Source organism: Tetrao urogallus (genome assembly GCF_951394365.1).
Source record: "Tetrao urogallus genome assembly, chromosome: 8".
Classification (NCBI taxonomy): Eukaryota; Metazoa; Chordata; class Aves; order Galliformes; family Phasianidae; genus Tetrao; species Tetrao urogallus.
Window position 1 is genome coordinate 13,720,490 of NC_136821.1, and position 25,857 is coordinate 13,746,346.

The 25,857-nt window shown below is 41.2% G+C and overlaps 1 protein-coding gene across 1 annotated transcript in view; it reads left to right on the forward strand.

The window, feature by feature from the left end:
• Positions 1-2,712: 2,712 nt before the first annotated feature.
• Positions 2,713-25,857, forward strand: part of SMARCAL1 (SNF2 related chromatin remodeling annealing helicase 1) — a gene marked incomplete at both ends in the record, with an annotated part of 33,643 nt that continues 10,498 nt past the window's right edge. Inside the window, 9 exons of the mRNA XM_079539285.1 lie at positions 2,713-3,574; positions 4,220-4,270; positions 5,944-6,204; positions 7,086-7,136; positions 9,728-9,911; positions 11,001-11,151; positions 13,978-14,136; positions 15,906-15,971; positions 23,389-23,529. Of these exons, the coding sequence (XP_079395411.1) occupies positions 2,713-3,574; positions 4,220-4,270; positions 5,944-6,204; positions 7,086-7,136; positions 9,728-9,911; positions 11,001-11,151; positions 13,978-14,136; positions 15,906-15,971; positions 23,389-23,529 (1,926 nt within the window). The remainder of the gene's footprint in view (positions 3,575-4,219; positions 4,271-5,943; positions 6,205-7,085; positions 7,137-9,727; positions 9,912-11,000; positions 11,152-13,977; positions 14,137-15,905; positions 15,972-23,388; positions 23,530-25,857) is intronic.

Genomic DNA, 25,857 nt, shown 5'->3' on the forward strand with positions numbered 1-25,857 from the left:
TGACATCTTCCCTGAAGAACTGACCTGAATATCCCCAGTCCAGTCACTTGCCAGGTTTTAACTGGGAAGGAGCTGAAACGATCACAAGCATGGAATTTATTTTAAAGAGAGCAACTAAGGTTCTCTCCATATGGTTGAAGACTAGCATGTTTGAGCACTGGAAATGGTGTTGCTGAACTTGTGTGGGCTTCCAAATGCCTCTGAGAAGGTGGAGCATTCAAGGGCCATGAGTGTGGGCTGAGGTTTGCATTTCCAATCATCTCCTGGATGGTTGTGATGCACACAGTGACTCTGCATGTAGTTCACCAAGATCCATAGAGACTGCGAGATGTAGTTGTACAGCTCAACCCATGCAGAGAACCACGAGAGTGTGTTGGAAAAGATGAGAAGTGGACACATTCAACATGAGATATTAACTGGGGTGTGCTGACCCAGCAGCCCTCCCAGGATTTTCTTACTGCATCTCTGCACTCTGACTTGGTTTGTGGAGAGTGAGTCCAAGCCACTGCTGGAAGCATGTTCTGACTGAACGGACACCTGGAGTGCTACCAGCAAACTGCTCACAAATGGCCTCTTGCTTTGTAGGTCTGTTCTCTGCACGGTTGGTCTGTTCTTTGTGCCTTGCTGAAGTTGTGCCATATGGAGCAAATGCTTCAACGTCTGTCTGTGTCTCTGCCTGATCATGGGACCCAAGAGCAATTCTTCCCTCTGCAAAACAATGCTCTCTAATTGTTTTCTGTGAGCCAGGTTCCGTCCTCTGGGGCTTTTTTCCACTTTTCCCAAGTCTTTTTTTTTCCCCCTAAATCTCCCAAGCATAAGGACCCAACAGCAGAGACCTCGAGCTGCTTGGGAGGGAGTTGGCTGGGAATACTTTCAGGATTATGCTCTGCATGTTCTCTCTCTTACTGCTTTGTGGTACCAGGATTTGGTCTAGTTTTGGTCAGTTAGAAGTGTAAAAAGTAAGAAAAAATAAAGATGTCGTATCCATTCCTCCCTCACTGGGAGTCTGCTGGTTTGCAGGGGGATAAAAAGAGTAAACAGAAAGGATGTGAGAAAACATAGGGTGAGCCTCCTTTCCTTGCACACCCTGCTCTGCTGTCTTTTCAACTTTTTTCTTGCTACTTCCTAAGAGAAGCTGGGACCAAACTCTGGACCCAGATCTCCCCAGTCTCATTTTTGTTGTGTGGTGGGTTTTTTTTGTTTGCTTTTTAAATTGTATGTTTGGGAGAATCTGTGCACTCACATAGTGAGTAAGGGCACTCACATGGCTGTGTGTCAGGTCACACCTTGATCTCACTGCCTGCCTTGTTTTTCTCAGGCTGACGAGCTCCTGACTAATGACAGTTACCGCTGCTTAATCAGGAAGCAATTTAAGGATAACATTTTTTAATTAACTAGCAGAGAGGATGAATAAATAAACTGCAAAACAACCAGCTGGTTGCCGCATCCCCAGCTGAGGGGTGTGTGAGAGAAAATGGCATTTCGAGATGGAGCAGATGGCTCCAGAGCTGCCACTGGACAGGACAGTAACAGCATGAGATACGGATGGGGGAACCATGTTTCCCAGGGCTGTTTCCTTGCCTTCCCCCCCCCCCCCCCCCCCGCCTGGCAACATAGAAAGAAATCCTGGCTGTCCAGGAAGGACAACTTGATATGCATAATTAAAACCCATGGAAACACTTCTATTCTGAACCTTAATAAAAATGTGAATAATTACATTATTATCAAGGCAGTATCGCTTTTTCAAATGTATTACTAGTGTTTTTAACTCTGCACCAAAACGTCTTGGTGCACCAGGGAACAAAACATCAGCCCGTAGCTTGCAACGGAGGTCGCACACCCGCACGTGATCAGGAGCACAACGCAGCACAGCTGACTCTGCCTCTGACCCCTCCCACCCACATTCCCTTAGCGGCTCAAAGATGGCGCCGCGCGGGGAAGACTCAATTTCCCAGCGTGCCGCGCGCCTCTGGCAGTTTGGCGCCATCGGGCGGCACGGCGGGCGCCGATGGGAGATGTAGTCTGCGCGGCTGCGCGCCCTGAGGCGTCGGTGCTGGCCTCTGCCCGCCGGTGGGTGTGCGGGCGTTCGTGGAGGGCCGGTCAGGGCTAAGCCCATACGTTGCAGCGGGGGTGGGGGAGCTGCGGTCTGTGGTAGGGTGCTGGGCCTTTGTGGGCAGCGGGGAGCCTGGCGAGTGGGAAGTGTTTTGGGTGTGGGGTGGCTCCCGGGCCCTGAAGAGGTCGGGGAGTTCCTTATCCTGCAGGTTTGGGGCAGAGATGGAACATCAGCTGTGGGAGGGGGGAGGGGATGGGAAGAGGGCCTGACTTTGTACAGTTAGTTAAGTCCATCTCTGAGCACTGGAGGAGGTGGGCAGCCTCTCAGAAGAGAGGCCGAGGAGGTGTGGTGGGGGCCTGCTGCTCGCTTTCAGTGAGCTCTTCACAAACACAGCAACAAGAGGACCCTTCTCAAGGGAGGAGCTGACACTCCCTTCTGCAGCTGAGTGTGTGTCTGCTATGTGCTGGGAGATGCCTGAGGACTGAAAGGTTGTTAGAAACCAGTCACTGATAGCAGTGAGTTGTCAGTGCGTTAAGCTTGCCTGGGACAAAGTTGGAACTTTTGCTGCTTTCTTTTTCAGACTGGCCTCCTATCAAAGAGCAGGTGCCTCTGAGATGAAATACTGATGTACTGACTCAGGTTTGTTTGAAATGGTGAAGATGTCATCTGGCCTTACAGAGGAGCAAAAGAGAAGAATTGAAGAGAACCGCCAAAAGGCTTTGGCTAGGAGAGCAGAGAGGCTAGCAGCCCAGCAAGGTGGGCAACTGGGGATCACTGGGCCTCAGGTAGGAGAACAGAGTCCAGACAATCGAGGAAGCTTGAAGCAAGATAACAATCATGTCAGGTTCATTAGCCTGCCCCAACAGAATCCAGACACTCCTGCGGAGCAGAAGAGCTATCTTCAGAAAGATTATAATAATTATACTGCAAGCCAACAGATGGCTGGTTCACAGGGAGAGCAACAAAAGAATTGTTCAGAGGACTCAAAACAAGCAAGTGGCATTAAGCAGTTCCCTACGTCGATCCCAAATTCTCTGAGTTATTCCCATCAACATTACTCAGATGGACAATATGGACAACAAGCTTTAATTAATCCTGGTACATTCCAGCGGCCCAAGTGCTACCCAGCTTTCAAAAACCCTACAGAAACATCTCACCCTAATTTAACTGGTAACAGGAACTCTGACGGTATTAAAGATTTACAAAGTCAGAGCAAATCTGCCATAAAATATGCTTCATCACCAAGCAGCACCACTCTGAGTTCTTCAGAAATGGTGATAAATATAAACAGACCAGAAACAGAAAGACAGGGGGGAAGTGGTGCCTTTCCAAGCAGTGGTAAGATGCAGAAGCTGACCAGCCCTGCTGTTGCAGACTCTATCAAAGCTGCCTCTTGCAAGAAAGCAAATCCTGTCACAAAAGGAAAATGTGTGAAATATGGGGAAGACCGTTTCCAGGTTGAAGTAGGGTATAATGCTGAACTTATTGCTTTGTTTAAGAAGATACCAACCAGAAAATATGGTAAGAATTGATTCGTTGCTGTTTTCTCTGTTCTGTGTTTTGATTGCAGTTTCAATATGTGCTGAAACTGGAGTAGCTTTATGTTTTTAGCAGGGCATCTAGTGTTGGGATCAAATATATGGTATGGTATTAATGGGGCACTGGAAAAGTCAAGGCTGGAACTGAAAAGATATTCTGAGCATAAAATCTTGAGTTTGGATTTAGCCAAGAAATCAAAAGTTTTATGAGCTGCTCAAAGAAGTTCAGTGTTGGTAGCTGGTCTGTGTTTTGGAAATGAAGGAAGTTATTAATGAATTAGTATGGGAAAATAGGCCACTTCAGAGTCAGTGGGCTGAGTATTAACTGGGTTATTGAGAGTAGTGGAGTTCTCTACTTGCTAATCTTTTCCCTATGCCTTTGTTATATTCTCTTTTTGTTTCCCACAGATGTTGCTCCCTGTGAATGACTGCTGCATTCTCCTTGCCTTAGCATTAATGTGCCCTGTGGCCTTATTTGGTGCCATGTAGCTGTAAGCCTGGGCATGCTGTTTTTCAGATGTCTGTTGAGAAATTTTCACGTGTAGAATGATTCTGTATTGTCTGGCATAAATGTTTTACAGCACCACTTTTTTCTACCTCAAATAACTCATATTCTGCCTAATTTTAGATCCTACTATGAAAAAATGGAATTTCAGCCTAGAAGATTACAGCAGTTTCAGTAAGTAAATGGACTGTTGAATTATAAGAAAGGCTCTTAAGTTTGAAGATCACCACCATAACCTTTCTCTGATTGTGATTTTACTTTGTTGTTGTCTGGAGTAATGAAAAAAGATGGTGATACTCAAACATAATGCCCACCTTTTAGGCTTTTAGCAGGTATTATTTTTTGACATGTTGTAGTATGTTAGAAGTATGATTTTTGATGTAATCTAAATGCCTAGTTTAGGTTTAACCTTCTCTGCAGTTGCTGAATTGCTTAGGAGTCAACAAGCCTGATTATAGTGGAGTCTGTGTTGACAGCTGACTCTATTGGCTAATACTTAATTTCTAGATCTGTTGAAGTATGTTCTTTTTCAATTTTTTTTTTATTTTTAATTTTTTTTTTTTTTTTTTGCTATTTTTCCTATTAATTTTGGGTATCAGAAAAGGAAAAAGTCTAAATTTTCTAAAGCTCTGAGTTAGGCTGAAAATGAATTTGCCTTTTTTGTTTTTTTTACATACCAAGGATGGTTTTATCTTTTTCTCTACTGTCATTTTCTGCAAAGATTGAGAGATGACAGAGAGGCAAACAAGTCAGGTAAGCTTTTCAGAAGTACGTTGTCTTGAAGCCAGTGATAAATCATTATTGATTTCAGTGGGAACAGAATTAGGCCTGTGTTGAGCACTTTGAAAAACCCACAGTTGAGTACTGGTATTCTAGCTTCCCATGTGGGTTGCCACACACATTCATTATTTAAGTGCTGCTGGTTTGCTTGAAGTGTACTGAGTACAGATGAGAGTGGAGTCTCTGCACCAAGGAACTTGCAAATAAAGAGAATGATTTTTGGAAATTGTGTCATGTCAGGGTTTGTTTTTCTCCTTAAACTGTAACTTCAGCTGTAATGATAAAGACAGCCATGTGGATATAGATTGACAAAGAGGCAGAAGGGAAAAACGTAACACGCACTAGTGTTGTTAGTCATGGTCTTCAACTGGCAAAAATATGTCTTGTCTCTCCCCATGCCCTAGCATCGTGATGCAGGTGGTTGCTGCAAACTGTAAGATAGGAGCCCACCTGGCTGTGCAGAAGTACAAGCCTAACTGCAAGCTGTGTTAGAATAAAGGGTGATGGTCTTGTAACAAAGGAGAGGTCTATGGTTTTGTATGAGATTCCTTCCTACAGTATTATGCTTACTGAGCATTTCTCCTTGATGAGATTGCTCAGATGTCCATGTGAATAGAGAGACACAAATTTTTAGATCTTTCTCCTTTGCTACTTGCAGATACACCTTCCAATCTTCCCAGGCACATACTGTTGATCACCATGCCTCTCTGCATCATTTTATGTGAAAATGCTATGGCTGTGTGCAGTTTGCTTCTGAATGTGTTTCTGTAGGTTGGCTGGCCTGGCCTGGCCAGGTGAGCCATGCTTTGGGGTTGTTGACAGCAGGAGCCTAACACCGTAGCAGTTCTGAGTGAGCTCTGACACCTATACTCTTGCATGTTCGCCCTGGCCCTGCTGTATTCCACTGTTCTCTATTCCTTGTCCCTCAAAGTTAAATTAAGGAATCTTTGTCCCCTTTAAATGACAAGCAAGCCAGACATCTTCACATCCTCTTGTGCTTTCCTTTCCCAAAGTAGCTTACCAGCATTCTCCAGTCTTTCCTTAGTATTTCATGTTTTTCTTTCTAGTGGAAGCAGCAAGTCAACTTTCCTCTGTGATTCTGGCACCACTGGAAGGAGAAAATGCAGTAGAGTTTTCATCAGGCCCTCATTTCAGCAGCAGTGGGGTTGATATGGTATCCCTCTTGAACATGTGCAAGAGCTGGAAGAAACCCTCAGCCCATGTCAAAGGGAAATGTGTGCTGATCTCTCGCTCTCGGTTTGAGGTTGATATTGGGTATTCTGCAGAAGTGGTTGGAGTGTTCAAACAGATGAATTCCAGAAATTATGGTGAGTCTCTATTTTAATGTTACCGGGACTGCTTTTGAAGTGCTATGAATGATTTGGAGGAGAGAGAGTGTGTGAGGGCATCAGTCTTTGAAATAGTGTGAGAGGATGTGCTTTGGTAAAGATTTTGAGAGCTTAGTTCTGGTATAGAGTTGTATCTGTGCCCTGCACAGTGCCAGAGAATCTCTTCAGAGCCTATTAGTCAAGATGATATTTCAGCACTTGGCATTATATTTACTCTCAAGGTGGGATGTGACAGCAGTTTGCCAGTACAGAGGCCACACTTAAGTTCTTGTTCTTATTGTCAACTGGCTGCAACTGTCTGAGCAGACTGTGTTTACTAGCAGCTTTACTGAAAATTTTTGAGGCAAGTGGAGTTGTAGAGCACTTCTATTGTTGGCACTTAGATTTCAAAGGTACACACTAGTTTTCCCACCAGTTACGTGGGAATGAGGTGCAGTGTGGTAAAGTGGCTTGTGCCAGTGTCACAGCAGGTCAGTGACAGCATGGAGAGCAAATGCTGCAGCTCTGGCTTTTTGGGCAGAGCTCTACCTAGCTCACTCTGTCTTACTGATTCTGGATTCTCTGTCTTCCCTGGAGGTTGTAGGCACATGCAAATTGGGTGTAGAATTGCCAGACAAGTCAGGACTTCATGTTACTTTTCAGAGTGTCCATGCTTCTAACTTTCTTCAAACTGTTTGTTTAACGTGAAAACAAAGGGAGGAAAATTGGTGGATGGACAGGGTAGGAATTCTGTTAAATCTGTTTTGAAATGAATATATATGGGTATAACCACATTCTTATGTGTAGAGAATTCAGGCTTAAGAAAGTTATAGTAGTGTTTTCTTGTTTTGTTTTTTTTGTTTTTTTTTTAACTGCTGCAGATATGAAGACCAGAAAGTGGAATTTCTTACTGGAGGACTATCCCAAACTGAGTGAGTAGCTGTCCTTTATTTTTTTTTCCCTTTTTTTTTTTTCCTTTCTGTCTAGGGCTGTTTTCTGGGGAAGTAAGTGAATTGTAGCTTCGTTTCTTGGACTGAGCCTTCTCATTTTGATGAAATGAGTGGCTAATGAACCATGAAGCAAGCGTCTTCCTGCTTTGTCAGACACTTATACTGTTTACCCAGACTCAAAACTGTATAAATATGTATTACTCACACTGGCCTGTTCTTGTAAGGTTCTATGCTGAATTTGTGTGACTTCTTAGGGGACCTATATTAACTATTATAAAATTGCTACTGCTTATAACGTACAGCAGCTATACTTGAACTAAGGAACTGCAGGAAAATTGATTACTATCTTCTGTCTTGAAAGCTTTGAACAGGTAAGCATGGTGGCTACCAAGTGTCCTTACAGACAGTCTTACGCACTGTCTTTAGGTGTATTTGTATAATCTCCAGTGCCAGCCTACCCGTGAAGTTTTGCTCCTTTTTCTGCATGCATTAATTCATAAGATTGCACAGTCACCTCTTACTTAGAAGAGAGTGCAGAGCAAAGCTTACCAGGCTGTTCTACTTCCAGTGATAGGGCCTTGTAGCAATGGCAGGCTGTGAAAGAAGTGAGTGTATCTTGGTGGTGACTTATGAAACTCCAGGATGGTGATGCTCACAGGCTCTGGATTCAGTGGGAGCTGATGAGCCCACACTGCTTTTTAAAAGGGCCTTTTGTATCTGCTAAGGGCCCATCCTGTAGTAAGAGCAGTCTGAGTAAATGCATCATCTCCCAGCCTGTCACTATGGTTGCTGGCAGTTGTACACATTACGTTAATTCAGAATCCCACAGATTTAAGGAAAGCAAAATCAAACTGAAAAAAAAAAAAAAAAAAAAAAAGAACCAACACCAAACCACAAAAAATTCTTTAGATGTTCTTGCAAGGAGTAATTAGTGAGGGCATTTGAGGCTTCTTGTAGCACGTGCCTTTCAGAGGAGCAGCATTAGGTTTGTGCCTGTTAATTTAGCTATGTCAGGGGAAGAAAAAAAAAAAAAGCTGGTTGCCATTTCCAACAGTGCTATCTGTTAGTTTGGAACTGTTTGTAGAGGTTAATGTCTCTTTTCCTAGTTGCTCAGTCACCTTTATATAAAGGTCATTTCAGTAAAATGTGTCTGTTGGATGAATCATGCTGGTGGCAGATATATCTTAATCATTCTTCCAGCTCATGTAACGAACAACAGTAACAGAATTATCAGTGAGCAAATTGTAGCAATTATGCTAACACATAGCCCAGTCTGTGAGTGTAATAACAAGCTTGTGCTGTACTTCGAGTGGAGAGAGTTCTTGCTGTTGAAGTACAAATTGAACTGGAGAGTTTAAAAAGTTTGGCCAAAGCCCAACCACGAATGGAAATCTTTTCATATGTATATTTCTTTGAATTGCTTTTCCCCTTCATATGACAGAGATCCATTCTGCTGCTTACCTCTTGGAGATGGACATTCTAATTTCAGCTGAGTTCTGGAGGTGCATTTACTGCTGGTGTCATGAGTATTTATTTCAGTGTGCACAGCTCTGGTCATTTTTGCAAACAGTTGTTTCATATCTTTCTGACTTTGTATACAAACCAACTACTCTCCTTGCCATAAAGGATCTGTGCATGAGTGTTTGTGTTCATCTGCAGAGGTGCCTTTTGTTTCTGTCAGTGGTCAGAGACTGATTACTAATCATTGTGAGCAGGGACCTTGCAATCATGTTTTAAACTGCTATTTTCTTATAAACTTATTGTTGGATTAAGAAGAGGTTTATTTTTTTGGTTTTTTTTTGGGTGGGATAGAGAAGCAGAAAGAGGCCTTAAGTCAAACATCACTAGTGCTGAGGGATTCAGGTAGCAGCTTGTGGACTACAGAACTTCTGTCTTGGTAAAAGGCAGAGTGCACCAGTTGAGTAAGGAGCTGCTGTTGGTGTCATGCCCCTGAGGGATGGCCTTCTGAGTACAAGAGTAAGTTCTGATTCTGTGAATTATCCAAGTGTGGGAGAATGGGAGATTATCTACATTTCAGAAAGAACCAAACTGGTGTGAATTTAGGTAACAGGAGGAGAAGTGAGTTTTCAAAGCTGAGAATGTGTGACCTTTAGGTAATTGTCTCATGTAACTCCCGATCCATGCACTCGGCTGGTGGAGACCTGAGAGATATTTAATGCAGAATCCCAAGATGCTTCTGCCTTCTAGACTTCAAGAGCTCTTTTGTTCCAATCCATACTTTCATTTCTGAGTAGAGTGTGCCCTAAGCTGCCCTCTATGTGAATAATCCAGCTCCAGCTGTATTAGTAGCAATCATCTCTGAATGATGGCATCAGACTTCCAGTTTTTTATAATCAAGTCTAAATATGAGGGGAGGGAATGTGATTCATCATCTGCTGCTGAAATAGATTTCAGAGAAGAGGCCAGGCTGACACGAGTGTGTGATGCGGTACTTTCTTGAGCTGCCTAAAGGTAGGAGATAATGTTGTTGTTGAGGTCAAGGGATGTTACCCTGGTGTCCTTAATGTGTGTATGTTTCCCTTTCTGATAATTAACTGCTCTGTTCTTTGCAGTGAAAGTGTTCCAGAACCTTGTGTCTGTAGAAGTGGAGCCACTTCCTGGGACAGTCATACAAGCCTTTGCTGCTCAAATACGGAATTCTACATCACAGAAGATGGATTTTCCTGATGCTGACCTTTCAGTAGTGGACTCTGAAATTGTGACAAGCCTCATGCCTTTTCAGAGGGAAGGTGTGAAGTAGGTCCTTTTTGCGTGCTGTTGAGATCTAATCCTTGCCTACAGTTCAATAGATCAGTGTAGAGGCCTCATTCACTTTCATGGGGAGAACTTAATGTTTCTCCATAGTCTTGTGTTGTGATATTGTGGACTCTTGGATGTTTTGCCTGGTTTGTTTTGTTTGATTTTTGTGTGCCTGTGTGTTGTGTTTTGAATGACACATTTATTTGTTTCCAGCTAGAATTCTTCATCATTAGTCAGGAGGAAAAATAGCATTGTTCACGTGCTAAATTTCTCATCTCTATCCCATGATTCAACATATGCCTGATTGTCATATGATGCTTTTGTATGGTCATCTTTTCCTAACCCAGTGCATCTCTGTTGTTTGTTTGTATTAAAATAGTAATGCACACAGTAAGTGCCAGGAAATGGAAACCTGACGATGAAAGGCATAAAATGGCTAATTGTATGCAGAGGGAAACTTTCACGTGGCCCTATTTCTGCCATATATAGCATTCAGTTGTTGAATTTGAGATGCAATCCAGGAAAGCCCATAGTTACTGCTACTTAGGTGATCATGCTATAAATAGTATTTTCTTAGCCCAATAGGAATGAACTCTTAAGACAGAACATGAATAATGGTATGGAATGTGCTCTTTAAATAACTGTAAGATCTTGAGTCTGCTCCATGTATTAAATCAGTGTCTCTGAGTAACCATCCAGGGTCACTTGGCTGAACCATTTAAGCTTTGAGAGAAGATTGTTGTGAGCTGCTCAATTGTGTTAAGACTAATGGAGAACGTATAGGTTTACTGAAATAAAAAGCTCAGGTCACTTCATGAGATATACCTTGCAGGCTTAATCTGCAAAGACGTCTGTAGTTCATCAGATACTGTGCAGCTACTGCAGCTGATACTCACTGTATGGTGTCATCCATGATCTGCAGAAGGATTTAATTTTTTCACTTCTCAGTTCTACAGAACCCTCCTCATCTGATGTAGACAGATGAGTTGTACTTATCCTGGCTACCAGGAAAGAGGCAGGGCTTGAGAAAGGAAAGAAATGGGACCACTTCTTGACTCTCATATTTCCCCTCTCTATTTTCCCCAGTTTTGCAGTTTTAAGAAATGGCCGTTTACTTCTTGCGGATGACATGGGCTTGGGCAAGACTGTTCAGGCAATCTGCATTGCTGCCTACTACCGAAAGGAATGGCCCTTGCTGGTGGTGACTCCCTCTTCTGTGAGGTTTACATGGGCAGAGGTACTGTGAGTTTATGATCATGTGGATGGCCAGTAGAGGGCATATGTGATGGTTATTCTGTGTTAACGATCAGGACAAGTTATTTTATTTATTTTTTTTTTTTAAACATATGTATTTTAAGGTGAAGAAAGTAAAACTTGTACTTTTTTAAAGAGCAGAGAAATTGCTTGACGTTTGCACTGACCGTATGTTATATGCCTACTTTCTTTTATTGGCTGATTTTCTTTTTGTGGTCCAGCTGTTGGAAAGGAGATCTAGAGAAAATATCTCCTCTGAGCCTCTTAACTTTGTTCCTGCAAGTCAGCTAGCTCTTAAGAGGTGTTTTGCTCATTAATGCCAAAGACAGTAGTTTAATTGAAGCAATTGTTGATTGTATTCAATCCCTTTATAGCTGGACTTGCTGGAATAAAAGTTCAGATGCTGAAATTCTCACCTCTTTTCACAAGGTTCTGTTATCATTGTCATTAAATGTTTGTCATACCATGTCATTCAGTCTGTCAAGGATATGACTCCTTTGAGTCTGTTATTGCTGTTAATCAGAAGCCCAAGAAAGTTTGAATGGCTGGGAGATGTAACTGGTTGAAAGAAATCAGTGTCATGACTTGTAAGCTGAGGCTTTTTATTTGCCGTAGGCTAGTGAGGTAATCACTGTGGGAGAAAAATGTGAGTCAGATGTTTCAGGTCAGTAATTTCCATGTCTGAGTAGACAAGGTTTCCTTACGTTGCTTTCCCTGGGATGCTACGTTGATGGAAAAGTGAGAAATGTATTGGTGGAAATGTGGTTGTTTTGTTTTGTACTGTAACCTGGTTATAAGAACATCTTGGCTTGTGTTTTGTATTCAGTAGTGCAACAAAACACTGAGTGACAAGAAGAAAAAAGATTTCTGAACAAAGGAGCAATGCTCATTGTGTTTGAGATGTGAAAGCAAAGGAATTGTTTCAAAGGCCTATGGACCTGTGGTTCAGTACCTATCCTGTATCCATGGCTCCTGTTTGAGACCTACTAGGAGGAATCTGGGGCCCAAGTTGCTTAAGTCCTGGGTATCTACAGCCAAACTCCTCTACTCTGCTCTAAGAGATTTAAGCAATATCAGAATTTTCTACTTGGGTGCTTCATTTCCTCTATCTACACCCTCCAGATTCCCTGGGAGGCTGTTGTGGGAGGTATTTGTTAGGAGATTTGCTTTAAAATTTTCTGTGTTGCTTTCAGTAAGTGAAGGATGTGAATCTAAGGAAAATGTTTGGCAGAAGGTGTACAAAAAGGTGAAGGTTATGGTCTGTAACATCAATTCATTCGGTACAGATACATTTAACATAAAGTTCTTGTTTCTGGAGATGAATAGCCAGAAATTGTGTTCATCTCAGAAGTGCAGGATTTAGTTTTCAGTTTTCCAGGCTCGTGCCTTTGAGTGCTTATGTATTTTAAGCGCAATAGCAAGAAGGGATGAGAAGTGCTGCAGGTGTGCATTTGGAGTTCTGTGCTGAAACTTAGATATTCAGACAGATTCTCTTTTCTATGAAGTAGGCATGTGACCTTTCCAAAAGGGGAAAGCAGTTCAGCTGGTAGCTTCTAGATTCTTTTTACTACTGCTGCCTTTGTCAGTTTTGCATAGCATCAGCCCCATGTTTTTTGGTTTTGATCCAACCTTGCCCACATAGTGGTCTGCTTTGGTTGTGATGCTCGTAAGTGGTGACTATAGGCAATTGTTAATTTCTCATGTGCTGTCAGCATTTGAATCATGTACCTGCTGCATGTAATTCATGGAATCACTATGATTGGAAAAGACCAGTAAGATTATCTAGTCCAACCGCAGTGCTCACTAAACCATGTTCCTAAGTGCAACATCCACTCTTTTCTCTTGATCCAAGGAAAGTGACTCTATCGCTTCCCTGGATAATCGGAAGAATGGGGCTTGGGGGACTGCCACAGGTGAAGGTGCTTGAGTCAGAGATGCCATTTCCCATCACCAGTCCTTGAATACATTACTACAGAGACCAGGTTGTGATTGCTAGAGCAATGTCAGCTCTCCTCTAGAGGGCAATGTCAGCAGGACTTAGATGTTGTAGAGGGGTTGGTGGTGTTGGGAGTAGATTTACAAGGGAAATGGTGGGTGCTCAGTACTTAACAGATGTGTTTGCAGAAGGTTATCTTCCTGTGGTGTGTGGAGCATTTCAAGAGGCTGATTTGAATGACTTCCCACATGTTCATCTGCTGTCATATTGAAGCTAGTGCGGTGTCATTTTCATCTTTTTTGTGACTGGGAGGTGGTGGTATTTTTTTTTTCATTTTTGGTAGGCTTTTTAAGAAGGAGGAATAGTGGAAGTTTTTGTTGGTATGGATGTGTTGTACTTCATCATTGTGGAGTAAACATTGCTGTAGTGAGAGATGTTTACTGCTCAGAATGCTGTATTTCACAGCCTTTTGAGTGGGCAAATGATGAATTTCCCTGTCAACAGCGTTCATTGCATTCTCTGGCTACAAATACAGCAGGTAACACTGTCAGGAGGTTACACACATTTCTACTGCAGATCAGATTTCTTTTTCAGTAAGATGCAAGAATAAATCATTTTTGAGTCTTCCTATCGTGGAAGGTGGATTTGGCCTTACATCCTGAGTGCTGTTTTTGATCTTCCTATTACTAGCAGTGCTGACTTGTGAAGGCTGCTCACCCCTTCTAAGCCCTCACCTGGTGTCTAATGGAGAGTGGGATTGTTCCTTGTTCTAAGCATCCATGAGGATGCTGTTTTATAAACTGTGGTGGGTTTGGGGATCTTTGCAGTGGATGTGAGCACAGTAGTGCAATTAATCACTCTCTTCTCTTCTAGGCATTTCACAGGTGGCTTCCATCATTGAGACCAGGAAGCACTAATGTTATAGTGACTGGCAAAGACAGCCTAACAGCAAGTTTGATTAACATCATCAGCTTTGACCTCCTCAGCAAAATGGACAAGCAACTCAAGAGCACTTTCCAAGTAGTTATTATTGTAAGTAGTATGCTAGAGTTTTGAAGTTGATTATATACTGCAAATGGGGTATCTTTAGGATTGTACAGCAGAGAAGTGTAAGGCAGGCCATTTTTAGGACTGAAATTGTCTTAGAATTGTGACTGTGATTACAGCTCTGTGAGCAGAAACAGCAGAGTTCTCTGAAACCTTTTTGGTTCTTGTGGCTGTGTTTTCTCTTTTACTGGTTAGGGTGCCTCCCTGGTTTCACTGTGATTGGGTATGCTCCTTATAGGAGACTAAGGTGTTGTATGTGGTATGTCAATACAGTAGCTTTGGAATTATGTCATTTTATGGTAATTGGACTTGATGTTTGGTTTTAATGTTTATCCAACGAGCCAGATAATTTCTCAACACCAAGTATGTGGGTGAAGCATCAAGAAGTCTTCCTGTGTTTGAGTACCACTGACAGTGTGCATTAAGCTTTCACTGATCACGTGTATCACTACTGTTGTAAATGGTTTTGAAACTTATTTTTTCACCTTTTTGGGAGCTGTGGTAAAAGGTATTTTTCTAGATTTCACTTCTTAAAAATTCAAAACTCCTTATGTTTCAAATCCAGCTTTAAAGACTGTAAAGACTAGAAGTGTCTACATACCTTCTTGCAAGTGTTTCACATTCTCAGCATGGTTTTCAGCGAAACAGATCCACCTGTCTCATGATTATGACACTTGGAACATAATAGCTCTTGTTTTTTTTTTTTTTTTTTTTTTTTTTTTCAGCGTCATGTGGGAATATGGGAGTAGATGAGGTCTTTGGAGACCAAACTACTCATGAGGAAATTAATTTTATTTCCCTTGGCCCCCTTCTGTACAAGGCATTCAGAGTGGAAGTAGGGGTTCTTGCTTTGTCTGGGCTGCTGCTTTCTGTAAAGAGAGTTGGGCTCTTGGACTGCTGCATTGGAATCCCCTGAGCTGCAGATGTTCTGTGTCTTTGTATGTTCAGCTTTGGACCCTATATGTTTTACAGATTTATGTAGTCCTACTGAAAGCTGAGCTTCTCTGCTTTTATATTCAGCATGCTTTCACTGACTGGGGCTATTCGTGTGGGTTATTTGTTAACTGGGAAGGAGAAGGCTGTACCCGAGAGACTGAGCAGTTGTACTAGGTGTGTACTAAGCATACATGGTTGCTTGCTCATCCACATGTGGAAAGATGAGAATGTACCCTTGGAGGGTGCCAATTATTTTTTGTGTCCAAATCTGCCTTGCTACAGCAGAAGAAGTGAAGGGTGTTTGGGGGTGACATCTCAAGTAGGAGGCTATTTTCCACCTGGTGAGCCCTATCAGCAGAGCAGTTGGATGCTAATTAGATTATTTTTTTTTGTATTGTTTTCATTAACCTCTTTGTTTAGGGAAATAACAATGAATAGGCCTCCTGTGTTTGCTGCATTTAAAGGGGCATCAAGGTGGAAATTTGAGGCAAACGAGCATCGGTGGTAGAATCAATGTTCCTCTTTCTCCACCTATCTCTGTCCACTTTTTACTAGCCTGTAGTCATTTGAGATTCATGGCATTAAGGTTTGATTTCCATTCCGTTCAATTACAACTGTGGGTTTGAAGGTAGAAGCCTGGTACTCCCCATGCTGTCTTCTAGTTGAGATTTTGATGCGACTATCCCAGTACTTGGAATATCCTCTGGGATGGCAGGCTTGTAATATTAGATAGCTGAGAGCACTGAGAATTTGTTCTTTAGCCTGCAGTTGGAATGTGGATCAGAGCTGTCTTCATTTTCATGCTGGTTTTGTTTCAGGATGAATCTCATTACCTAAAGAACATAAAAACTGCGAGATGCCGAGCTGCCATGGCTCTCCTTAAGGTACGTATGCTGCATGCCAAACCTCCTGCAGCTGAGGCCAGACTCCCCAAGCAGTGTTACTGTCTGAGCCAGCAGCTGAATTCTTCTGTGCTTGTGGAAGTCCAAGTCACTGTTTCTTTAAGAGCAAAATTTATTTCTGACTTAATCACTAATTTCCATACAATAAAAGAATTTCAGTACTGTATAATCAATGAATGTACAGATGTTATAATTATGAAATATACCAGAGAGTGTGGCTAAGCAGTTGTTATACCAAAAGAGAATAGATAGAAAGCTTACTCGTATCCTGGGCTCACTATGAAACTCCAGAATAGATCCTTCCCCACTGGTAGTCAGCTCTGAAGTGGGTCTAAGAGAGGTGGAGCCAGAGGTGGAGCAAGGCAAGTGACCCACAGAAGGGAAGAAATATTGAGCTGATGTCAGGAGTAATGTGAGGTTTTTATATCTGCTTGTGGTCCTCTCCTGGGATCAAAGAGCTGAATTGTCTCTAATAGCCTTTCAGAGATTAAAGGTAGCAGTAGTTTCCAGACACTGCAAAGTCTGTTCATTAGAACAAGGCAAATGCAGTTTTTTTCTCAATAGCTATCAGTATTTGTATATAAAGAGAAGGTTTGATCCATGATGGCTTTACAGCAGTCAACTTTTATATGCAAGCTCTTTAATGGCAGGGCGGAGATGGTTGTCCTTAGTAACTTCGTCATTCTCCTTAAATTCTCTCTTGTCTTCTCTTGGCTTTCCAAATCACTTTTAGTGATTTTTAGTGACAGTCCTTGAGTATTTGGAAACTAAGCAGGATGTGTGATTTTATTCATTTTGAAGTAGACCCAAAGGGGTGTACAGCCACAAGTGGCAGAAAATAACAATTTTTACCTCTTGGTGCTCAAAAATTGGTCTCCTTTCCTACTTGTAGCTTTGTAAGGATCAGCTCGTCAGAATTATTTGCACGCTATAAGATGTGAAAGATGGTACCTGTTATATAACATATATATCATATATGTTATATATGTATGAACTTAGTGCGAATTTATAGTTTTATGCTGTCACATCACTGGTCTTTAAAGCACTGAGATCTTGTGCTTTTGAAACTGAATTTTCAGTCAAGAGTTTCATATTTGCATCATGTGTTTTCTCATGTGTAAGAAGCATGCAGTAAGACAGGACCAGAACCTTTAGAGAACATTTTCTGCTATATGTTCACTTAAACTGTATTTTCCTGACAGTAATTTTTGCAGTAAGTGCTGTCTGTAATAGCCACTCATTTGCCCTCCTTGCTTTCCAACTTGTATTTTGCTCTAAATCTACTCCCTTTGGCAGCTTTGTCCTCAACTGCCCACTACTGGCATAGCACATTGTGGCAATTTTTCATTTGAAAGACCAGCCAAGATATGAGGAGATTTCATCACCTGAACACTGCATGTAAAAATTACATTGTCACCTGTGTAGTAAATAGTAAATGGGGTAAAAATTGGAGTATTATTTAGTATTTTACTAAATTTAGTATTGTAGATTATTGCATAAGATGAATGGATAGAGTTGCTGTTTATTGTTGCTAGAGATTTGAGTGCTGAAGATAATGTTCTTGCTTTTGCTTCCCTTGCATTTAAAAGGATTAGAGCAGTAATGAGTCTTTTGGAAGAAACCAGAAAAAGCTCTTTCCATAGGCAAGCTCTTGATAGGTGCAGTGCTTGTGGCACGTGAGTCCCTCCCTACCTTAAAGTCACAGTACAAAGCCTTGTCAGTGCTGTAGCCAGAGCCTGTGGAGCCAAGTCGTGCCTAGAGTACTTTTTAAGCAGCTCTTGTGTTTGGCATTAAGCTGCTTTCAACTTCCTTAAATTGCTGTAGTTGTTTATATTTCCTATGAGGTTCCCAGTACCTTTAAGCATGACGGCTTAGCCTTGAACTGAACTCTGGGGACAGAAAAGAAAAGGAGTAAAAAAACCCACAAGAAATGTTACTGTTGGTCCTTACTTGCTACAAAGAACTGAGTCCATAATGACACCAGACAGATGTAAATTAAAATATTTCTTAGCCTGAAATGTTTCTGTCCATTCTGTTGGTGCCTAATGGATTCTTTTTATCTTGGTAGAATCTGCTTCTGTGACTCCTCTGTTTGAATGATAAGTGAAATACAAAAATTGTTGTGGAGGCTTGGACAGAACTGCACAGCACATTCATAATAAAGATGACTTAGCTTGGATGTTAATTTTGAATCTGCCTTGTTAGACAGCCAGCTGAATCTCTAGCATCTGAAATATTTAACCTATGATTACAGCATTTAAAGTCTTGTTTTAGTTTTAATATCTGACCCTGATTTTTTTTCAAAGAGGTATTTTTAACTACCCAGTTGCAATTTGTCTTTCCCTCCTCTCTTGTTTGTATTGGAGAGCAAGTGTGGTATAGAATTGTCAAGCAGAGCCATGTAATAAACATGCGGCCTAAATCTGTTGGCTGGGGACTTCTTAATATTTTAAAAATATTTTAAAAACAAAGCACCAGTGTTTATTTGTTTGTTTTTTAGTGTGTAGTACTTAGTATCTTTTATGACATACTTAGTTGCTCACCCTGACAGAGGTAATGTTTTGCTTGAGGACAATGGGAAGTGTGACCAGAAGGACTTCTTAGTGTGCTTTTATAGTTGCTAGATGTATGCAGTAACTATGCTTACTACCTTCTGAAGTACCTTAACAAATGCATAGGAATAAGGATAAAGACACAATGTGCCCAGTTTATTTTTATTGGGCAAAACTTTGAGAGAGGAACTTGCCTTTACAATACGATAGAATGAGCTGAAATTGTGACAGTAAAGTGTGTAGGCTGGATTTCTTACCCCCTTCACCTTCCTTGTGGATGTGCTTACTTTTGGGTGTGCAGACTTGTATGTGGGGGAATGATTCACCTGCCCACAAGGACTCAGGTGGCCAAGTCTGTACACAGCATGTGACCCTGCACAATTATGGAGGCAAATGGATTGAAAGCCATAGTGCAAAACTGTACTTTGATGCTTCGGCACGTGCTGTTTTCAAGCTTAGCTAACTTTCATGCTGGTCAGTCTGTGCAAGTAACCGTGTGAGGTATGTCCCCTGCTTCAGCATGTCTTGTAGCACTCGAGGGCTGGAAGTTACTGTGTTCAAAGTGGCACTTTTGTCCTGTTTCCATGTATATCAAAGTGACATAGCCTCATACTGTTGGTCTTTGGTTGAGTCACTGTTTTCAGTCTTTATTTGTCCCAGTCCCTTACTGTCCCAGCCTGTTTGTCCTAGGTGGCTGCAGCAACAGTCATAGGAATTTGTCACCTTGCTGTTCTCTTTAGTTTTCTGCTTGGGACTGAGTTGCTGTCCTGGGTGTATTGTTGATACCCTTTGTTCCCTTTACCTCTGTCCTGCATCTGCCTCCCAAGGTGTTACCTCTTCTTATTTTAGATTTATTTTAGATTTCTGCTTCCAAGGTTAGACTGGCCCAGGAACATGAGTATTGAGGAGGCGTGCTACCAATAGACGTAAAACAACAAAGCCCCAAGGGAAGTGGAGGAAGAAGAAACAATGAAATGGAAGTTTTTCAGTGATCTTTAGAGGGATCTCTTGGGGACTTGGGTGAAAAGGATTCTACATCCTTCAGCTAGCTGAAAAGCTATATTGTCTTTGTTCTGTAATTGCGAAGCAATGGAAACTGAGAAAGGTCCCAGTGGAATATGGATCAGTGTTTCTGGAGGCATGAAGTAAGTTTTCAGTGAAGAACTGAGTTAGAAACTGAGAAATGCATAGTAGTATTTAATCAAATATTCTGGTGGCATAAAATGGGCTTATTTTTGTTGTTTTCCCCATGGGCTCCTTTCCACAACATTTGGGTAATATTACTCATGAAATTTTTCTTACTGAGCTGCTATGCAGGTTAATAACATAATGCACATCCTGATATGTACAAGGTTAAAGTTCTTTGTTTTAGTTACTTATGTCCAAATACATTGGGTAGCTGGAATCTGATACTCTGCGTGCTTCTTTCAATAAAGTGGTGCTTAAAAATAATAAAGGGAATTAGGCCAGTGTTGAAGGTAGAAGGTAAGGAGGGAACAGAAAAATCTCTCTGTAGGAAATAAATAGCTGCTATCTTTAGGCATTACAAATCTATATGGATTGGATAAAGAAACCTTTCCTTGTCACCTGCTGTGAGGAAGAATGTTGTATTGAAATCACAGAAGCTGATTCTCCAGGTGGGGAGGTAATTTGGTTCAGTGGGAGCTGTTTGTCACCATGTGGGAGAAGTTCTCTGTCTGGATGTCATTTAATAGTAGAGAAAAGCATTTATATTTTTTGGAATGACCACATCATCTTACAAAATGCAGCACACTGACCCAAGTACAGAAATAGGCTCCTCAAAACAGCTGCAACATTTTCCCTTTATCAAATTTCTATTCTACTACATTTATTATCCCCATTACATTATGGCCGCTCTCAGATTTCTAATTTCACAGGATAATGCGTTCTTAGCTAAGCAGTTCAAAACGACAAAGTAAGCAAAAACTGGGGACACAAGTAATTATATAGCCAGAATCAGCCAAACTTTTTAAAGTGTAAGTCTGTTAGCATATGGCAGAGCTCATGCTGTGAAATTCATTTACAATAGAGGCAGTCATTGTATGTTAATGAGGCTCTTTGTGTGTTGAGCTTTGTGGCATAACACTCCACACCACCCCCTAGCAACTCCCCCATCCAGTCAGTTGGGTGCTGAGTTTGAAACTCTGAAGTGCTGTCAGGCTTAATAAATTATTCAACTTTCAAAAGTAATTTTTGTAAGTGTTATCGCAGCTGCGGAAATTATTCTTGCTGGTGTCTTGTGTGTGCCGCAGTGCCACAATTGTTTTATGTTACTCAGGTCTACAGACTGGTCAAGCCATCATCAGATTTGCTTGAAGCAGTTTCATAGGGAAGTAGCTGTAAGAATTGTCTCAAGGACAGATGAGAGAGAGAGAGAGAGGAGGAAGTACTTCTGGTCAAGATTATTCTTCATGCCTGCATGATAACTAGTGGCTGAAGTTATTTGTTCTATGAGGAGATGCATAGAAATTGATGAACGGTTCTGTTTTTGTTTTTTTTTTTTGCTGAAGAATCTATGTTCGTCACTGTGATCGTATTTTCTGTGTTGTTATTCCATATTGTTCTTATATATCTTGGACAAAAAAGGGTAAACTCACTTTTTGACATTAGAGAAGGTTTATTGAGAAATGAGAGTAAGCAGTGATCAGCAGAGACTTCTCTGCAGGATTTGCAGGAGCAAATCCTTATTGGCACGTATTCAAAATGAGTTGCCACTAGTAAAAGATCTGTGAATCAAAGACATTTCTGTCACCCAGAATTTAAGTCTTCAACACTTGAAACCTTGTCTGCCTAGGATTTTTTTTCCCCTTTCCCTTGGGCTCCTTCTATTATGGTTCTTAATACTGAAAGGGATTCTTGGCTAATGAGTCAGACCACCTGTGTTCTACACCATTTTCTGAAATTAACTTCAAGTTCTTCACAGCTGTTGCTTAAGTAATATGGGTTGTTTGTTTTCTTTAAGTTGTTTTTTTAGTTCTCCTGATTTTTAAAATGGTTAATTGTAGATGTATCACAACCCTTGGTAAGTGCTTGCAGTGATTAGATTTCTGTTCAAAAATAAGATGCAAACAAAGAAGCAACAGCTGGGACGTGGTTAGAATTCACGTGACCAGTAGCTTCTGAACACCCCCTTTTGATACTAATTCTGAGATTAGAGAAGGGGCAAGGAGACCAACCAAGTGTTGTAACTACCAGGGAATTAGCATAGCCTTGTCTTGTATAGCTCCTGAGGAGCACCGTCCATGAAGGAAGAGCCTGGAGAGTGGTATAACTTTCAACACAGATGGTTTTATGTTGTATTGAGTATGTTCCTGGTCTGTGTACGCATTGCTTGGAAATGTCCCAGCTGTGCTGTTCCCTCCCATTCATCGTGACCTTGATACGCTCTCTGTGCAAGCATGTAGTCGTGCGACCTCCATGTTGTCTTTTTTCCCAGCCCTGACTGTCACCCTTCCCTCTTTTGAGTAGTGTAGGGATCTCTGTCTTGTGAGAACTTACACCTTTCTGATATGTCAAAAGGTTAGATACCTCTTCTTACTCGGTATGATAAATGTCCTGCTTTTTTTTTTTTTTTTTTAAGATATGTGAGAATTGTGCGATCCTATTGGTCATCACATTTCCTTCTGATCTGTTCAACAGAGGGGGAAGGCAAGTTCCACCTTGATTACAACCTGTATATAAATATCTGATAAAGTCCTGAAATTAATTTCCGTTAGCTCATCTGTGAACTTTTTTTTTCCCCATCATATTTGGTTGGTGAGTTGATGAATCATCTTGGAATAGATTTGGATGACTGGTAGATCTCAGTGAAATGATAAAAGAATTTCATTTTCTTTTTCATTTAAATATGAATGAGCTGCTGGTACAGATGTCACTCAAGAATCTTTTTGTTATTTTAATGAACCTGCTTTAAACTATGCAGGAAATTACAAGGCATTTGTAATTTAACTACTATACGTGAATTTACAGCAGTAGAAATTCATTGCTCTCATCTAATAATAGAATTGGATAACGCTGAATATAAGAGGGTAGAAATGCATTTTGGAGGCTTTTATGTCTGCGGTATAATTATTTTTTTCTCACTTTTTGTGAGCACCTACTTCAGATTACTGTGTGGGTTCTTTTTGTTTGTCTACCCCGCACTCCTGTATCCAATAAAAAGCAGTTGTTTTTTTGTTTGTTTGTTTGTTTTAAGTGATTTCTTATTGATTACCTCATGCATCCAGCAAGCTGTGCTTAAACACAGAATGACTGCTAGGTGGGCAGCCTTTTTCAGGCAGCATCATCTTTCTCTCCTTCCTAGTTGAATTAAAAAGAAAATGCCCTAAAAACATAGAAAAAGTCTACTTCTCTAGATCTCTTCTGCTTTTGTGAGCAAGACAGTTTGTTTGTGGCTTGTTGTGGCAGATTTATTACAAGAGAATTTATTTTGGAGGTGAGGTGTACCTGAGAGGAGTGTGTGTCATGCTCCTGTGACATCCTAATGCCAGATGAAATGTTGAGCCAGACATAAGGTATTAACGCGTCTTGCACGTAAATGCCAATTCAGAAAGAACTGTCATAAAAATTGATGTCCTCTTCCAGCATGCGCATGATGAATAAGAAATTATACAGTTTGTCCTGCCTCCTAGAAGTTTTAAGCACTGTCCTTGGGAGCCTTCTGAAAGTAAAGGCCGAAAGCATCTTTGGAAAGTGAGACATTTCTCTATGTATGATGATAGGACAGCGGCCCTGAGGCTTAATACTGGGGCCAGGGATGACCTCAGTGCACGTGTCATCTGTGTTGTCAGCTGTATGATAAGGGATGTCCCATTTTGCTTTTCTAGGCTGCGAGGAGAGTGATCTTACTTTCAGGAACCCCTGCCATGTCACGGCCTGCAGAGCTCTACACACAGATTGCAGCTGTCCAGCCGGGTTTCTTTCCACAGTTCCACACCTTTGGGCTCCGCTACTGTGATGCAAAGAAGGTACTTCATAGGGATGGTGGGGAGATGATGAAGTTGGACTCTCTAAACAGCATTTTATTTTATTGGGTTTTTTTGTTTGTTTTGTTTCAATTGGAGTGTTTCTTTCTTGCCGTTCTTTCACTTTCTGATATTACTTTTTGAGAAGGTCTTGCTCTGCAGTGGTATTTTGAAAGCTCTCAACCTTAGAAGCTGTAGGTACTGCAAATCGAAAGTAGCCCTGAGATAAAGAGGCAGTGAGGCAAGAGACAAGAGGCTTCTTGTCAAGTTCTGCCCTGGAAGAGCATGGAAATAAAAAGCTAAAAGCCGAAGTGGCCTTAGCTTGTGGGTTAAGAGATTGTTCTGACAAGAACTTGCTAAGAGTTTTAAGTGGATACAGTGTGGTCATTTTAAGTAGCTGCAGGATTGAGCTAATTGATTAAAAAAACAATTTGTCTGCTTTAGTGACCATTTTAACAGTGTAAGGCTTCTTTTTAACATCTTACACTTAACATACATTTTAACAATGTAATGCCTCCAAGTAAAATGAAGTTTAAAAAAAAGAAAAAAAAAAAAAAAAAAGAATTGCAGTCCATCTATTTATTCTATTCTCTGCCAACTTATGAAATTGATGTTTTCCCCAACATACCCTGAAGAAAAAGTAACTTATCCCTCACTGCTACTCTCAGTGGTTTTAGCAGAGTTACTGAGTACAACCACTGCAAGAATTTGGCTTTGCAGCAAGTTAGTTCTTGCAGCTATGATGGTGGGACTCTGACTTGATCTTGATGTACAAGAAACTCAGCTGGCTTTGTAATCTCTCAGGCTGTGGTGTGTGTTGGAGCACACACTGCTGTAAGCTGAGCTGTTGCTTCTGCCTGTTAACAGCAAGGTTCTGGAATCTCTTGTGTTGGTTGCATAGACTGAGTTCTTGTTTGGAACAAGACCCTTCTAATCTGGTTTGCTCTCCAGCTTCTCCAGGACAAGGATGTAGCAGTTATAGTGGCTTGGCAGTGTGAGAAAGGACACATACTGCATAAAATTGCTCTCTCTGCTTTAACTCAAGTAAGACATTCTTGTGCCTCATCTTGTCTAAGACTGGGCAATAACAATGTCAGCAGAGTGGTTGGGAATGCCAAATAACCATGTATACACTCAAAAATATTTACAGAAGAATGAAAATCATCAGTGCATGCCATAAAAACAGTTTTATGTATTTGTAGGGCACTGATGCTGTGCTTACTGATTTTTTTTTTTATTTTATTTTTTTCTTTTTGGTGTAGCTAATGTATGCAAAGTTTGCATCAGGAAGATGCAGTCCCATCAGAAGCTGACAAGTCCATTTTCCTTAGATCTGAATGTCCACTTCAGCTTTTGTAGCTAGCTTAGTGCTGTTCTATGTTTGTCCAGATGTACAAGATAGATGTGCAGTTCATTGGCTTTGGTAGTGATTATACTGATATCATTGATTAAAGTAAGACCATTTAATGTGCAGAATCACAGATACAGACATGAGTTCTAGAAGATAACAGCATTAATGTTAGCAAAGCACTGCTTTCCTGGCAGATGATGGAAACTTCTTATTTCTTCATCCATTGTAGGAGTTGTATGGATGAAGAGCACAGAGGGAGGGAGAGGGCAGCTATTCTGCTGAGTTACATTATCTTTGCTGAGAGATTCCTGTCTGAACAATGTCCAGCATGCTTTCTAGAGGGAAATGAAGAGATGCAGTTTAATCTTATTGGCTTTCTGCAGTAAAAAGGAAAGTTGGATTGTGAGTCTAAATAAGTCTGGAGTTTCATAAACCCTTTGAGGGTAAAGTTCTGCATGACTTGCTGTTACTTCAATTACAAGGCATATGGACCTCAGGTAAGATGTGTAATTGGATAAAAGAAATAAAATTGTTCTGCACAGTTCAGGTTGCAGCAATGTATTCTGTATAAATGAGTTTTCAGCCCACAGTGAAACTCGATGTGTGGGTCACAGTCTGTATCAGTTGCTCTTCAAAGCCTCTATAGGGTTTGTAGTACAATTTCATTTCCGTTTGACCCATCTCTACCAGACAGTTGAACATTACTGGTGCTCTCCTGGGATGTTTTGCTACAGTCAGTGTCAATAAATTATAGAGTGAACCTAGGAAGAATTTGCTTATTTAGAGCACAAGTGGGGCTGCTGAAAATGAAGGGATGTGGATAGTAGCCAAGTTAAAAATAGGACTACTGCATATTGAGTTGCCTTAGATCCTCTCAGCTATGAGTAAACTGAAAGGTGCTTTGGTGATTGTAGTGTGTCCCTCACATTTATTTTTGCAGCTCTAACATGAGATTGTGTTGAGTTGCAACCTCTCCAAAC